General features: G+C 41.9%; 1 protein-coding gene across 2 annotated transcripts in view; it reads right to left on the bottom strand.

Moving 5' to 3' along the window:
- Nucleotides 1-16,684, bottom strand: part of DISP3 (dispatched RND transporter family member 3) — a 129,709-nt gene that overhangs the window by 46,740 nt on the left and 66,285 nt on the right. For both annotated transcript variants that reach the window (XR_011856488.1, XM_072156420.1), the window contains exons 6-7: nt 6,218-6,378; nt 5,157-5,296 (exon numbers count right to left, since the gene is read on the bottom strand). Coding sequence is in view for 1 of the 2 variants with exons in the window: in XM_072156420.1 (XP_072012521.1) it covers nt 5,157-5,296; nt 6,218-6,378 (301 nt within the window). In the remaining variant the exon portion in view is untranslated. The remainder of the gene's footprint in view (nt 1-5,156; nt 5,297-6,217; nt 6,379-16,684) is intronic.

Below are 16,684 nucleotides of genomic sequence, written 5' to 3'. Positions count from 1 at the left end.
AGTGCTTTCTGAGTTTCTAGGGATGTTGTTGTTAGTAAATGCTTGAAATATTGGTCTGTAAATGCAGTGGATGGAATATAATTTTTATCTTTGCCTCAAGCAGCAAAAAGGCTATCCCTGATTGCGGGGCTCTGTTAACACCCCAGGAGCCTTTCTAGCTAATAAGCATAGTTTTAAAAGTTTATTTTAGAAAGAAGAAGGCCATGGATGACACATATATGAAGATTACCGCAGTCACTGACCCACATTTATTTAAGCCTATGTATATTTAAGCATATGTATATATAAAGTCTCTGTGACACAAATGTGTCACGGCTGCACTCTACCCAAAGCAACACAAATTTATGTTCACAGTCAGTCTGTGCGCCACATTTATCAAGCAGTGTTCGACAGAATTGTGCCACCTGCTCTATATTAAAGGTGCACAAAAAAAAGTTAGTGCACTCTGTCTGAGCAATGCAGGGTGCGCCAGATTCATGAAGATCGTGCACACATCACAGGCAAACTGCACCTAGCACAGCTTGCACTGTTTTTGATAAATGTTTGCCACTATGAGTGGATCTATTCGTAAGTATTAGTAAGTAAGTAACTTAGTGTAGTACAGGACAGAGATGATTTACACAGAAAACCAGATAAGGTTCCTAATAACTTAACTCTTTACGGACATTCACTGGATTGTCATATCTCAAAAGAGAACTGAATCATTAAGAAAAACATTCTTGTATAAAATGTATGGAAAGAATTAGTGTTAGGATTGAGGGGTAGTGGACCTTCTATACCACCGCGGATGATGACATAATTCGACACATAGGAGCAGAGTCTAAGTGGCACCCAGTTTTCACCAGAGCCCGCCGCAAAGCAGGTTGGACTGTGGGGCGTGGTACCACCAGGTCGCCCCACAGGCGCGACTTTGTCCGCGATGGCGACCACGGCGAGGTGCAGAATCATGAGGCAGAGACGGAGTCGGGGACAGGCAGGAGGGTTGCAGAAGGTCAGGATAGGCAGCGCAGGAGCGAAGTCAGGAATGGAATCGAGGTCACAATGGGAAATCAGTCTAAACGCACAGGACAAGTAACAAAGCTTTTTCAGTCGTATGGAAGCACAAAGCTGGACACAGATGGAAACAGTGGACACAGGACGGGCCGGGAATTCAACTGGAAAGGCGTTCAACCAACAGCAATCATTTGTGTGCTGGCCCTTTAAATCTTGGACGGCTAGCCAGCATGTGCCCTAGAAGGCAGGGACGCGCATGCTGGAACGAGGAGAACATCGCTCAAGCGTGGCAAAGTGAGGGAAGCTGCCAAGCTCTGGGAGCACAGGGAGGCACACAGGTGCGCCTGTGACCTGGAACATGGGTCGCAGGGGCACCCGTGACAATAAGCACCCCCTATTCAGGATGACAGGCTTCAGAAGGGAGGTGTGGAAGGTGTTCCGGATGAGCATGGAGGGAGGAAGACGGCGCTTATAGGACACAGGGACACTTCAACACCTTAAATGAACCCAGGAAACGCGGAACAGGCTTGTGGCTGGGGATTTTTAGCTGAACATACCTGGAGGACAGCCACACTTTGTCACCTGGTGCGAAGATTGGAGGAGGCCTGCACCTTTTCGGCCTGGGTTGGGCAGACGCCTGGAGTAAGGAGAGTCGAGTCCAAGGAAAACTCCACCCATGAAACAGAAAGGAGCAGTTGTCCTGAAGGGCAGAGACAAAAGATAGCATCCCACTTTCCCACTTTCCACTTGGCCATTAGACTGTGGATGGTACTTGACCATTAGACTGCAGATAGTCACTTGAAGTTGGCTGCACAGAGAATGTAGAGAACCGGGAAATAAACTGGACCCCTCGGTCCAATACTATATGTAGAGAGAGACTGTGAAGCCGGAAGATGTGGGTGAAGAATAAGCTGGCACGGTGTGGAGCTGACAGCAGACTTGGCAGAGTAACAAAGTGGGAGATCTTGGAGGATCGGTCGGTTACCACCAAGAAGGTCAGGACAGGCAGATCAGTAATATAGTCCATAGCCACGTGAGTCCATGGTCAGCTGGGTATTGTCAACGGCAGAAGAAGACCAGCTGGTTTAAGACGAGATGGCTTGTTTTGGGCACAGGAAGTTCATTCTTCCAAAGCAAGCAGGTAGAAATGTGGTATAAACTGCCAGTAGTAATAGGGGAAGCCCAGGAATCACAAAGTCCTAATGGAGACGGCCACTAAAGTACTGCAGACAACTTTGCAGGTTCCATCTGCAGTCCCTTGTCAGAGATATTGGCACTTTTCGAGCTTGGCATATTTGCATATATGCATATTTGGCATAGTTTCGGGAACAGATAGGGCATACACTGGACCCTGTGGAGGAGAAGTGCCCGGGGTTGGTGCGGCGGCAGAGTCTCTGCTTGCTTTTCTGAAAAGATATCAGCAAAGTCTTTTTATAAAGCAGGGAGACCCACCAATGGCTTGGATTCCACCAAAGAGACCGTAATGGACACAGGATGAGGAACCACCAAATAGCGAGACTGGCACTCCGGTCCCCAGCGAAGAACCTCCCCCTTCTGCCAGTTGATCACGGGTGTGTGGCACTGCAAACACAGAAGACCTAACAGGATGGAAGACATGGACCAGGGAAGCACATAAAAAGCCAGTCTCTCCTTGTGCAATACCCCGACTTGCAAGAAACAAAGGCTCGGTGCGGAACTGGACCGGATCACAGAGGATTTGCCCACTGACGGAGGAGATGTCCAGTGGCTTCTCGAAATGGACCACAGGGAGATAATGCTGGGAGACCAGGGCAGCATCCACAAAGTTTCCTGCAGAGCCGACAGATGGATCCCCTTGACACAAGTTCAGCAGTACGGTCTCAGCAGAAGACGCTCAGGCAGGTTCCTCAAAGACAGGCGCCAGAGGCCTCCACGAGGTACCACCAGGTTGCTCCACAGGCGCAACTTTGTGGGGGCCAAGGCGAGGTGCCGAATCTTAAGACGGCGTCAGAGACAGGTAGAAGGTCAGGACAGGCAGCATGGGATAAGAGTCGGGGACGTAGCGGAAGGTCAGGACAGGCAGTGCTGGAACAAGGAGACCGTCACTGGAGCGTGGAAAGGTGAGGGAAGCTGCCGAGCTCCAGGGTCACAGGGTGACACACGTGTGTGCCTGCGACCCAGAACATGGGTCGCAGGACACCCGTGACAGTTAGTCATTGACCTTCTTATCTGTCTGAAATGGAAATGTAGCTTTCGGATACACTAATCACTGCAGGTAAATGAAGCAGATTAAAGGCACAAAGAAAAAGGCTTTTTAAAAATATGTAAACTAGGAGACGTCAGAAGATCAGGGGCTTGGAGAGCGAGAGGGGCGTATGCTTCTCTCCTAGCTCCTCAGGTGAGAGCAGGAGGTACATTGCGTGATACATCGCAACTACATTGCAAGGTTTACATAAATTAAAACCCAGCGATACCGAGTGGCGCTCAGGTGACATCAGACTGAGCTGCTTGGCTAATTTACATATCTTTTTATTCATAAATATTCTGTTTCTTTATGCACTAAAACAGTTCCACCTACAGCATAAAGAAACGGGCAAGTAAGTGCTGGACATCTAACACATACAAAAAATAGCGTCACAGGTTTACTTTAAAGCTCCTAGGCACCAATGTAAAAATAACAATGTTTCCTCACCTATTAGGTGCCATTTATAATTCTGGCGTGTTTTTATGGAGGTGATTGGCCTTAATAGGTTCTCACACAACAGGGCTGTTTACCACCATTTGCTATAGTTGATCCTTGATTATAGAATAAAATATAGGCACATACAGGCGCATACCATTACATTGAGAACACGTTGAGGATTTCTATGCGTGAATCTATGGTATTTAGTGCTTCTGTATTACTGTACTGGTAATACACATTAGTTTTTAAAGGAAAGCTACCATTTGTTTTTATGCATTATGAAGCAAACATACCTTAGGAATGCTGTAGCTACACTGGTGCAGAAACATATCTTTATATAATTATAAAATTATGATAATGAAGCTTGGTTCACAATACAAAAAAAAAATATTTATAGATTTCCTATAATACAGAAGCACAACAGATTTGTTAATTTGATAAGAATCAAGGCAACTTATTGCTCTCCAATGTGAAAACACTGTTTAGTAATCCAAATTTCTCCAGCTCCCTGAATCTCTCTGGTTAGGATATAAAAGGTGGGGTTTTAACTTTTTCTAATGGTTAAAAATATATTTGATAACACTGTTATGAAAGATAAGGACCCCTAGGTTTAGATTTATTCCTTTAAAAGGTATGATGCCTTCGGTATTTCAATAACTGTGGTTAGCTGCTAGTGGTTATAGAAGGAAACAGCGGAGTGTGAATATATATGAGTTTATTCTACACCTCCCACAGATAACAGAAACCAGAATCACATCCACCCCCATTATCACGCAGCTAAAAAAAAATCCTGTTTGTCGCGTTTCGCAGCAAAAGGTCCTTGTTCACACAATGAATGGAGAGAAAAATGAGCACATCCAAAAGTAATTACAGCAATTAACACACGGCCCAAGTATGTATAGAATTCAGAAGAGATAAAAGTGTGAACATTAATCATACTGTACAGGAAAGTATGTGCCGTCCTATGGGGGGTAGGTCTATAAAATCTTATTCACAGAAATTGTGTCTTAATTTGCCCATACAAGTCATTGTTCATTGTCTATTAAAGACTTGGCAGCAAATTTGTTGTTGCTCCAATGCCCTTTAATAACAATAAACTGCTTTATAAATAGTTTGGATTAAAAATCTTTTCATTCAATATTTCTTGAATTTCTTATGAAGAATGATGTGTCTCCATGGTTACAGACTCCAAACAGTCTGTGTAGTCTGATTCTACTCCTTTAAACTGCAGTCTCAGACTACACACAGCCTGTTTGTTGTCTGTAACTATGGCAACACATAGCAGATTTGCTCTATACACAAAACAGTAGGACATTCAGTACAAATACACTTTGGCTAATGATTCATTAACATGGAATCTGAAAGGCGTCAACAATTTCTAGCATATTCATCCTTCTACCAAGTCCCAGACGTTTTCATATTTTATAATGTGTCTAGATGTATAAATTATCTAGATACTCCATCCATTCCATGTTTGTTCATCAGAATGTACACAACTCACTTTGAATGACATGTAAGCTCCAGAGGAGAGATGTAGGCTCCCCATATACCCAAGGCTGCTGGCATAATAAACAGAACAGCCACCCAGCAACAGGAGACAATGAGTGACATGAACAGACCAAAGTCGTGAACAGCGGGAATCTGCAGAGAGACAAGAGAAGAAGATGACTCACACTGTCACAATGCGAGCGGCTGGTAAACATTCATGAGACTAGATGCAAATATCCATCTTGCTTCTCAATGTCAATTTTGTGAGCTGTACACAGGTAAAAGAATTAGCAACATTTTCTTAAAGGGGATGTCTGTATTAAAGTAGCCCATAAATGTATAGAAAGGCAAGTATATTTCCTTATGGAGACTGCCTCTGCATGCTTGATGCTTTGTTATCGCATGTCATAAGACCTCAAAAGGTCATAAGTCATTATTGATGCCCTCTTCAGGGTAGCACTACAGGCATTTATTATTGACTTTACGCTATTCTTTTTATTCCTTGCTGCGCCTTGAGCCCCACATTTATTTAATGTCGGCACCACAATATTGCTGCTTTTCTGATACCCACGCCTTTTTGGTTTTTGGACGCATAATTTGGGCGCAGATTTGAAATCCTAACACTTTTTGTGCGCTTCTAGTTTCCCAACACTTTTTTTGGTACAATTTGTGGTGCTCACTTTGAGCTGCAAAGAACTGGTCTATTTCACCTCCACGACTGTGGAGTTAGTTCAGACCAATTTCTGTGATGTGACAATTCACTAACCCTTTGCAATAAAATCTAACATCCCAATGTAAATTACTGCTTGATTCCTGCACCAAAAACACAGAGAGCAGATAATGATGATGATTGAAGCCTTGTAACAGACGCCCCTGTCATTATAAAAGCAGATTGTGAATTAGTATTAGCAAGGCTATTGGAACCTGTCGTTAGGTTGAAATGTGTGTACCTGATGACAGGTTTGCTTTAAGCAAGTATTAAATACACCAGCTAGGGACAGATTAGTGCATACAGAAGTATTCCACAAGTTTTGAACTAAATAGGATCTCTAAAAACCGCAATAATTTTCCTACTTGAGAGAAGATGTTTGCTGCATAGGCAGATGCTGTAGTCAGAGATGTGAAGAATGTAGCTTTTCCAGCGGTCTGTACAGTATGGATCATCCGTTGGCGAGGGTCTCTGATCCGTTCTGCCTGCCGGTAAGTATTTATGAACACAAATACATCATCCACTCCTGTAAAATAAGCCACACCACAATTTACTGCTGGCCGTTCACTTCATGAAAACAACCTGTGATGCTGAGCTCTTTTTTCTTTTGTCCTGCAGATCAGTAATGAGGAAGCTAGTACCATCCAGGGGTGAACCCCCAGGGACTCTATAGCAGCTCTAATACCATTAGTATTCCTAGAAGGTATCATACTGTTGCACTTTATTATAGTAGTTAGGACTCCTACTTTCACTGTAACACTGCAATATGAGGATCCATACTGTATCTACAGAATACTAATAATAAGGATTTATACTTTCACTGTAAATTACAATATCAACAATAACACAATCATCATAAAATTAATCATTTGAAGACTTTCTCTTTAAACCAGTGTTCCAATTTCAACAAATAAATGTTACTGTTTGTATAATGAAAAGTTATACAAATTTCCAATATATTTTCTTCATGAATTCCTTAAGGAGTCTTGCTGTCATTCTATAGAAAACTTCATAGTTTATTTCCAGTGGACAGAAGTCTGACCATGGTCACACAGGTGCACGGCTCGATACATCACACAGCTCTCTGTGATTTAACGAGCCGTGCACCTGTGTGACCATGGTCAGACTTCTGTCCACTGGAAACACTAAAGCTTTCTATACAATGACAGCAAGCAGAGATCTAGAAAACCGAATAATAGACACAGAAAGTATATTAGAAAATTGTATAACTTTTTAATATACAAACAGTAACATTCATTTGCTGAAATGGAAGTATCCCTTTAACAAGTCAATATAAGGGTGCGGTCACACGTCACATTTATTGCATGCGTTTCAAAACGCATTGCTACAGCTGAAGGGAGATTTGCCTAATTAAACGGTTAACGCATGCGGTTGTTAACACATTGTTAACACATGCGTTAACATTGCGGTTAACGCACATGTTTTATAACGCAGGTGTTAACAGCTGTTACTTAGGCAAATCTCCCTTCAGTTGTAGCAATGCGTTTTTAAACGCATGCAGTAACCGCGACGTGTGACCGCACCCTAAGGGTTAAGGGTTGCAGTGACTCATACTGTCACTGCGACCTATATTAGGACTCCTACTGTCACTGCAGCACAATAGTATCATGACTCATACTGTCACTGCAATCTATTATATCAGGACTCATACTGTCACTGCAATCTATAATATCAGGACTCATACTGTCACTGCAATCTATTATATCAGGACTCATACTGTCACTGCAATCTATAATATCAGGACTCATACTGTCACTGCAATCTATTATATCAGGACTCATACTGTCACTGCAATCTATAATATCAGGACTCATACTGTCACTGCAATCTATAATATCAGGACTCATACTGTCACTGCAATCTATTATATCAGGACTCATACTGTCACTGCAATCTATTATATCAGGACTCATAAGGTCACTGCAGCCTATAACATCAGGAATAATACTGTCATTGCAGCACTATTATAACAGGACCCATATTGTCACCACAGCATAATAATATCAGGGTTGTCACTTCATATTCACACTATTGGGATTCATACTGTTACTACAGCTTTAGTCTAAGCAGGACTAATACTTTCACTGTAACACTATTAACATTATTATAACTGTGCCTTAGAATGTTACATATCTGGATGGAGCTATAAAAAACGTGAATGTGTGTTATGTATCTAAGCTCTAAAGGTGAAATATTAAATTCTATTAAAGTGCAGAATATGTGAATTTTTATAATAAAAAAAAAATCGATGCTCATCTAAAAGCAGCTGAATGATAAAAGTGAAATGTAATATAAAGACAAAATTGCAGCATCCAGACACTGAGGATTTCTTTGCAGGATCAGAAACTCCGAGCCTCCTTTTTTTATTGGATTTTATGACAGAGAATCAAAGTTTACAACAAATGAAACTGCAAAAACAGAAATGTGGACAAAATAAATCTGATTATGGGAATTCAAAGATAAAAAGTTGGATTGGACAGGACTTCCCTTCAAGCTTTTATACTGGCAGAACTGTGGAAGCATCGTATAAAATACAGAAGAGACAGCTCATGTTGGGCTGGGGGTTGTTCTAATAAAAAGTTTGCTGTCGGTTACACATAGAGAAGAGAAGTAGAAGGGAGGAGGGAGGTGTTACTGCAGATCCTGTGTGCCAGCATATGCATGAGACTAGTGCAATGTAAGGGAGCAGTAGCATTGCTCAGAGCAGCACTCCACAGGCAGAACTTGGGGGGATATTGGTAAACATTTGTGTTATGGCAGACGGGGGTGCACTGTACACCTACATACAGATTTAATGCATACTATACTCTATACTATATGTATGCAATCATTAACATGGTTAATACATGGGACTACACCAGGCTATACCAAAATAGATTTGGCTTTCTATGTTGCATGTAAGGATGATATATATATATATATATATATATATATATATATATATATATATATTCAAGTATAAGCCGACTCAAGTATAAGTTCCTACTTTTAGTTGGTCTATACTGTGCGCCAGAATTTTGGGCGCATGCGCAATTTCACGCGAACCCACGCCACACCAGGCTATACCAAAATAGATTTGGCTTTCTATGTTGCATGTAAGGATGATATATATATATATATATATATATATATATATATATAAAATCAAGAAAAGCAGCAGCACAGTCCAGGTAAGAAGTTGCAATGGGTGCTATCCTTGTCCCTGGCCAGTCAGGGTTCTTTGGATATACAGACGAAGAAAATGGCAGCACTCCAAAATAGTGAAAAAAAACTTGGTGTTTATTCCACCTCCCGCAACGTTTCGGCTGTTGTTCAGCCTTTGTCAAGCGAGGTGTGTCTAGTTACATACAGATATTTATAGTCGCAGTGCAGTGACATCATGTGCAGTTGTAAACATTACATGTGTATATACAATCGTGTTTTCTTTTAATACAATAATAAAAAGGCCAATTGGTCAATAAGTACAACAGTGAAATCGCAATCCTTAGACGGTATAATATCAAAACATCTAAATTGTGACATGAATAAGTGAATATAGCTCACCCATGTGGAGCCTCCTTTGCAGAAAAAATCAAAACAACGCGTCAATCGCGTCTCAGCAGCGCTACTGCGCATGCCCGTGACCCGTAGCGGGGAGCAGATCCGTTGTGCGCATGTCACGCATGCGCAGTACTATTAGACCAACTACGGACGCCATCTTGAAAGAGGGTATCTCCGCATAGTGTAAGATTAAAAGGTAATGTATTACTATTGGTCAGTGGCGCAGCCTCGGTCTTATCATAGAGTCCGTAAGCGCCATATTAGAAAAGGGAAACGGTCTGCATTCAATGGTATGGAAAAAAGGTCCAATATATAATAACGGTACCCTATGTTGATAAACAGAAGGGGTATCATATTGAGTACCACACCGGCCCCAAAAATATGGGCAATTAGGGAAAGGTCCCACAAACTATAAGTATATTGTCACAGACAATGTGGGTAACAACGAGTGCAATAGACTGCACATCGTGTAAATGGAGAACCGCAGCCTATAGCGACAGAAATGAACCCATCTCGATCGCTAATCTTCTGCAGTCAACCCCCACTAGTGACTAAAGAGATGTAGCCCTGGTGGTCGGTGTGAACTGTTTGCACAAAATAGAATATAAAGATATAGGACCTTAAAAATGAATCCAGTTGGAAGTTCAGATGGTCAAATGATCTGCTACCCCAGTACATTGGTCACAAAAACAAGGTATTTAGAAAAGAATATGCAATATTTTATTATACAGATAAAAATTAAGAAAACAAATTAGGAAGCATATAAAAAGGCTCTAAAGGAGGAGTCCACAAAAGGTGTCCAATATAGTGTAGTAGTGGGCACGTGAAATAGTGCGGAGCGTGATCTAGGGAAAAAGGAAAATCAGAGTTAGTATCATATGGTAAAGACACCATAACCAACAAGAAGGACGGCAAGGCATATGGATCTGAGCGGTACAGTATGGCAAACCAGTCATCTAAACAATTCCACTAGTTTTAAAGTCAACATTAAGCCCATTGGGCTTTAATGTATTCAATTTGAAAATCCACTCCAATTCTCTTTTTTTGAGCAGCTTCATTCTGTCCCCACCTCTCCTCAGGGGTGGAATCCTATCAATTATACGGAATCTGAGTTGTCCCTCTCTGTGCTTGCACTCGTGAAAGTGCTTGGGGACTGGGAGATCTTTCCTGCCCACTCTGATCGTGTACCGATGTTGGTTAATCCTGGTTTTGAAGTCCAGGGTGGTTTCGCCAATATACCAAAGATTGCAAGGGCATTGTAGAAGGTACACAACATGGTCCGAAAACACAGCCTCAAAGATACATTGGTGAGGGCCGATATAGGCTCCAAGAAAAAAGAAACACAGACGTTCCTTGCCCCTCAGAAAAAGGGTAGTTTCCCCTGCAGACAGTGTGTGAACTGTAGCCTGATGATTAAAGGGAATAAATTCACTCACCCGGTGACTAATATGACATATGAAATTAAACACTACTTAACATGTGACTCGGACCATGTTGTGTACCTTCTACAATGCCCTTGCAATCTTTGGTATATTGGCGAAACCACCCTGGACTTCAAAACCAGGATTAACCAACATCGGTACACGATCAGAGTGGGCAGGAAAGATCTCCCAGTCCCCAAGCACTTTCACGAGTGCAAGCACAGAGAGGGACAACTCAGATTCCGTATAATTGATAGGATTCCACCCCTGAGGAGAGGTGGGGACAGAATGAAGCTGCTCAAAAAAAGAGAATTGGAGTGGATTTTCAAATTGAATACATTAAAGCCCAATGGGCTTAATGTTGACTTTAAAACTAGTGGAATTGTTTAGATGACTGGTTTGCCATACTGTACCGCTCAGATCCATATGCCTTGCCGTCCTTCTTGTTGGTTATGGTGTCTTTACCATATGATACTAACTCTGATTTTCCTTTTTCCCTAGATCACGCTCCGCACTATTTCACGTGCCCACTACTACACTATATTGGACACCTTTTGTGGACTCCTCCTTTAGAGCCTTTTTATATGCTTCCTAATTTGTTTTCTTAATTTTTATCTGTATAATAAAATATTGCATATTCTTTTCTAAATACCTTGTTTTTGTGACCAATGTACTGGGGTAGCAGATCATTTGACCATCTGAACTTCCAACTGGATTCATTTTTAAGGTCCTATATCTTTATATTCTATTTTGTGCAAACAGTTCACACCGACCACCAGGGCTACATCTCTTTAGTCACTAGTGGGGGTTGACTGCAGAAGATTAGCGATCGAGATGGGTTCATTTCTGTCGCTATAGGCTGCGGTTCTCCATTTACACGATGTGCAGTCTATTGCACTCGTTGTTACCCACATTGTCTGTGACAATATACTTATAGTTTGTGGGACCTTTCCCTAATTGCCCATATTTTTGGGGCCGGTGTGGTACTCAATATGATACCCCTTCTGTTTATCAACATAGGGTACCGTTATTATATATTGGACCTTTTTTCCATACCATTGAATGCAGACCGTTTCCCTTTTCTAATATGGCGCTTACGGACTCTATGATAAGACCGAGGCTGCGCCACTGACCAATAGTAATACATTACCTTTTAATCTTACACTATGCGGAGATACCCTCTTTCAAGATGGCGTCCGTAGTTGGTCTAATAGTACTGCGCATGCGTGACATGCGCACAACGGATCTGCTCCCCGCTACGGGTCACGGGCATGCGCAGTAGCGCTGCTGAGACGCGATTGACGCGTTGTTTTGATTTTTTCTGCAAAGGAGGCTCCACATGGGTGAGCTATATTCACTTATTCATGTCACAATTTAGATGTTTTGATATTATACCGTCTAAGGATTGCGATTTCACTGTTGTACTTATTGACCAATTGGCCTTTTTATTATTGTATTAAAAGAAAACACGATTGTATATACACATGTAATGTTTACAACTGCACATGATGTCACTGCACTGCGACTATAAATATCTGTATGTAACTAGACACACCTCGCTTGACAAAGGCTGAACAACAGCCGAAACGTTGCGGGAGGTGGAATAAACACCAAGTTTTTTTTCACTATTTTGGAGTGCTGCCATTTTCTTCGTCTGTATATCCAAAGAACCCTGACTGGCCAGGGACAAGGATAGCACCCATTGCAACTTCTTACCTGGACTGTGCTGCTGCTTTTCTTGATTTTATATACTTCACCATTGGAAGCTTTGCACGTCATTATGGCTGAAAACCCGGACATTCCACCTCATACTTTCTCCTTCACGGAGGATGACATCGCAAGGATCATGGGCGGTATAGGAGGAGATGCCAGCTTTCTAAAGAAACCATCTGCGAACGAACTTAAGAAAAGGTACGAAAACCATTCTAAGAGAGCTTTGAACTTAAAACTACATCTTATTACATTGGGAGAGTATTACAAAATGGGCAGGATACCAAAGGGTATGCGCTCAAACGTTAGACCCAACTTATTTGCCATGAATACCGTATTTTGTCACCGGTTTGAAGAATTGTCAAACAAATATGCATCGGATTTTCTTCTGCTCAATTTAGAGTTTTTGCAGTTAGAATTAAAGGAGATCCTAACTAGGATACAAGACACAGAGATGGAACTTAAAGAGTTACTTACGGAGGAAGAGTTCACATGTTTTAAGGAAAAGGTCACTAATTTTTTGTCTAAGCTACAGGGTGAACTTGAAAGCACGAAAAGACAAAAATGGAACAGAGACGCCGAGGACTACCAGAAAGGAACCATATATGCCTGGCAAAGTGACCCAACAAACTTGGGCCCACCAAGACAACGGGAATATGCTCGTAAAAACAAAGGAAGAAACCCGACTATCAACAGTGTCAGCAATCGAGGAGGAGGAGACGCATCCCCCAGCTCGGAATCTTTTTTAGGCGAGGACATTGGTCCACAACATTCAAGGACAAACCCACAAGGAGAGGAGGTGCCAGACATTGGCGCTATAGGAAAAACAAGGAACCAAAAAGAGAAGGTGGCTGCAACCAAGGTGTCAACCAGAAAGAAAGAGAAACACTAGTTGTTAACATTTCCTCCAAAATATTGTCTGCGGAACAGATTTCACTACTGAATAGAGGACTATCATTTTGTCCAGCAGCACCCATTGACTGGTTTAACATTGAGATTGATCTTCAGAATTTTTTCCGATCTGTGAAACTGAAAACATGGTTCGCTGATAAACCCACTGTACCGAATGTGAGTAATGTACCCTTTTCTCCTGTACTTAAACTGAAGGACTTTAACTTGCATGTTAAGAGTAATTTCACTCCAAACGTGACTAACATAGCAGTGGATTCCTTTATACAAGGAGTCAAAAGTGGCATACAGAAACTCAAAGATAGCAATACTTTGGGTATGTTGAAACACCCAAATGTCACTAGTCAGGAATGGCGGGCTCTGCAGGATCTTGCCCATGACGGCGACCTCATCATCAAACCCGCTGATAAAGGGGGTGCGGTCGTCGTCATGGACAAGCAGACTTATATTACTGAAGTGGAGAGACAGCTAGCAGATACACTTGTATATAAGAGGGTTAATTCGGACCCAAAATTTGAATTCATTAGGAGAATCAGAGGTGTTCTTGATAGAGCCAAAGAATCGAATCTTATTGATGAAGCTCTGTTTAACTATTTGAAAGTGGATTATCCTGTTACACCTGTCTTATATCTGCTGCCCAAAATACATAAATGTCTTGTGAATCCGCCAGGGAGACCCATAGTAGCAGGTATGGGCTCCATTTTCAATACTATTGCTATTTTCCTTGATAAAATTCTGAGGCCATATGCCACCAATACTGCATCATACATAAGAGACACATCAGACTTTCTACAAAAATTGGAGAAGGTAGATGTCACTATAAATGAGAATATCATCTTGGCCTCTTTCGACGTGGTAAGCCTGTACACGTCTATTAGTCACGAAAGGGGCTTAGCAGCAGTTAAGAGCAAACTTGTCAAATCGGAGTATGGTATAGAAGTCATTAAGTTGATCATGGAACTGCTTGAACTGGTACTAACGTGCAACTATTTTCTTTTCCAGGACACGTTTTTTGTACAACTGAGGGGTACGGCAATGGGGGCGAATGTAGCCCCCACGTATGCCAACATTTTTATGAATGTTCTTGAGGAGGATTCGGTCTATGTGTCCCACCACTTCGGTAATGCGCTGAAGTGGTGGCGATACATAGACGATATCTTCCTGATATGGAAGGGGACAACTGACGAACTATTGCTTTTCCAAAACTTCCTTAATGAAATAGACATGAATGTACAATTCACTTTAGTATGGTCAAGGGAAAAGGTTCAGTTTCTGGATGTGCAGGTAGTGTTGAAGGACAAGAGACTATACACAGACCTTTACGTTAAGCCGACGGACAAGAACAACCTGTTACATTTTAGTAGCAACCACCCCAAAAAAATGATTAGATCTCTTCCCTACAGCCAGTTTCTTAGGGTCCGACGTATAGTCTCCCTTGACTCCGATCTTCAAAGAAACTTCGATGGTTTAACAACGAAATTTAGGGACCGGGGTTACCCTAAACCATTGATAACTGAACATAGTAACAGGGTTCTTGACATGCAGAGGGAAGAACTTCTACAACCTAAAACGCAACAGATTAAAACTGACCGTATACCATTTGTCTCAACTTATACCCAAATCAGCAGGGAAATAGGGCAAATTATTTTGAGAAATTGGCACATACTTTCAGATGCCTTCCCTAGGATCCCTGAACTTGGTATTCCACCACTCTTTTCCTACAGGCGTACACCCAGCCTCAAAGATACATTGGTGAGGGCCGATATAGGCTCCAAGAAAAAAGAAACACAGACGTTCCTTGCCCCTCAGAAAAAGGGTAGTTTCCCCTGCAGACAGTGTGTGAACTGTAGCCTGATGATTAAAGGGAATAAATTCACTCACCCGGTGACTAATATGACATATGAAATTAAACACTACTTAACATGTGACTCGGACCATGTTGTGTACCTTCTACAATGCCCTTGCAATCTTTGGTATATTGGCGAAACCACCCTGGACTTCAAAACCAGGATTAACCAACATCGGTACACGATCAGAGTGGGCAGGAAAGATCTCCCAGTCCCCAAGCACTTTCACGAGTGCAAGCACAGAGAGGGACAACTCAGATTCCGTATAATTGATAGGATTCCACCCCTGAGGAGAGGTGGGGACAGAATGAAGCTGCTCAAAAAAAGAGAATTGGAGTGGATTTTCAAATTGAATACATTAAAGCCCAATGGGCTTAATGTTGACTTTAAAACTAGTGGAATTGTTTAGATGACTGGTTTGCCATACTGTACCGCTCAGATCCATATGCCTTGCCGTCCTTCTTGTTGGTTATGGTGTCTTTACCATATGATACTAACTCTGATTTTCCTTTTTCCCTAGATCACGCTCCGCACTATTTCACGTGCCCACTACTACACTATATTGGACACCTTTTGTGGACTCCTCCTTTAGAGCCTTTTTATATGCTTCCTAATTTGTTTTCTTAATTTTTATCTGTATAATAAAATATTGCATATTCTTTTCTAAATACCTTGTTTTTGTGACCAATGTACTGGGGTAGCAGATCATTTGACCATCTGAACTTCCAACTGGATTCATTTTTAAGGTCCTATATCTTTATATTCTATTTTGTGCAAACAGTTCACACCGACCACCAGGGCTACATCTCTTTAGTCACTAGTGGGGGTTGACTGCAGAAGATTAGCGATCGAGATGGGTTCATTTCTGTCGCTATAGGCTGCGGTTCTCCATTTACACGATGTGCAGTCTATTGCACTCGTTGTTACCCACATTGTCTGTGACAATATACTTATAGTTTGTGGGACCTTTCCCTAATTGCCCATATTTTTGGGGCCGGTGTGGTACTCAATATGATACCCCTTCTGTTTATCAACATAGGGTACCGTTATTATATATTGGACCTTTTTTCCATACCATTGAATGCAGACCGTTTCCCTTTTCTAATATGGCGCTTACGGACTCTATGATAAGACCGAGGCTGCGCCACTGACCAATAGTAATACATTACCTTTTAATCTTACACTATGCGGAGATACCCTCTTTCAAGATGGCGTCCGTAGTTGGTCTAATAGTACTGCGCATGCGTGACATGCGCACAACGGATCTGCTCCCCGCTACGGGTCACGGGCATGCGCAGTAGCGCTGCTGAGACGCGATTGACGCGTTGTTTTGATTTTTTCTGCAAAGGAGGCTCCACATGGGTGAGCTATATTCACTTATTCA

This window comes from Engystomops pustulosus, chromosome 6, assembly GCF_040894005.1.
Source record: "Engystomops pustulosus chromosome 6, aEngPut4.maternal, whole genome shotgun sequence".
NCBI classification, from domain to species: domain Eukaryota; kingdom Metazoa; phylum Chordata; class Amphibia; order Anura; family Leptodactylidae; genus Engystomops; species Engystomops pustulosus.
Note: the sequence above shows the minus strand (reverse complement) of the source record. Positions and strands in the feature narration are given on the sequence as shown.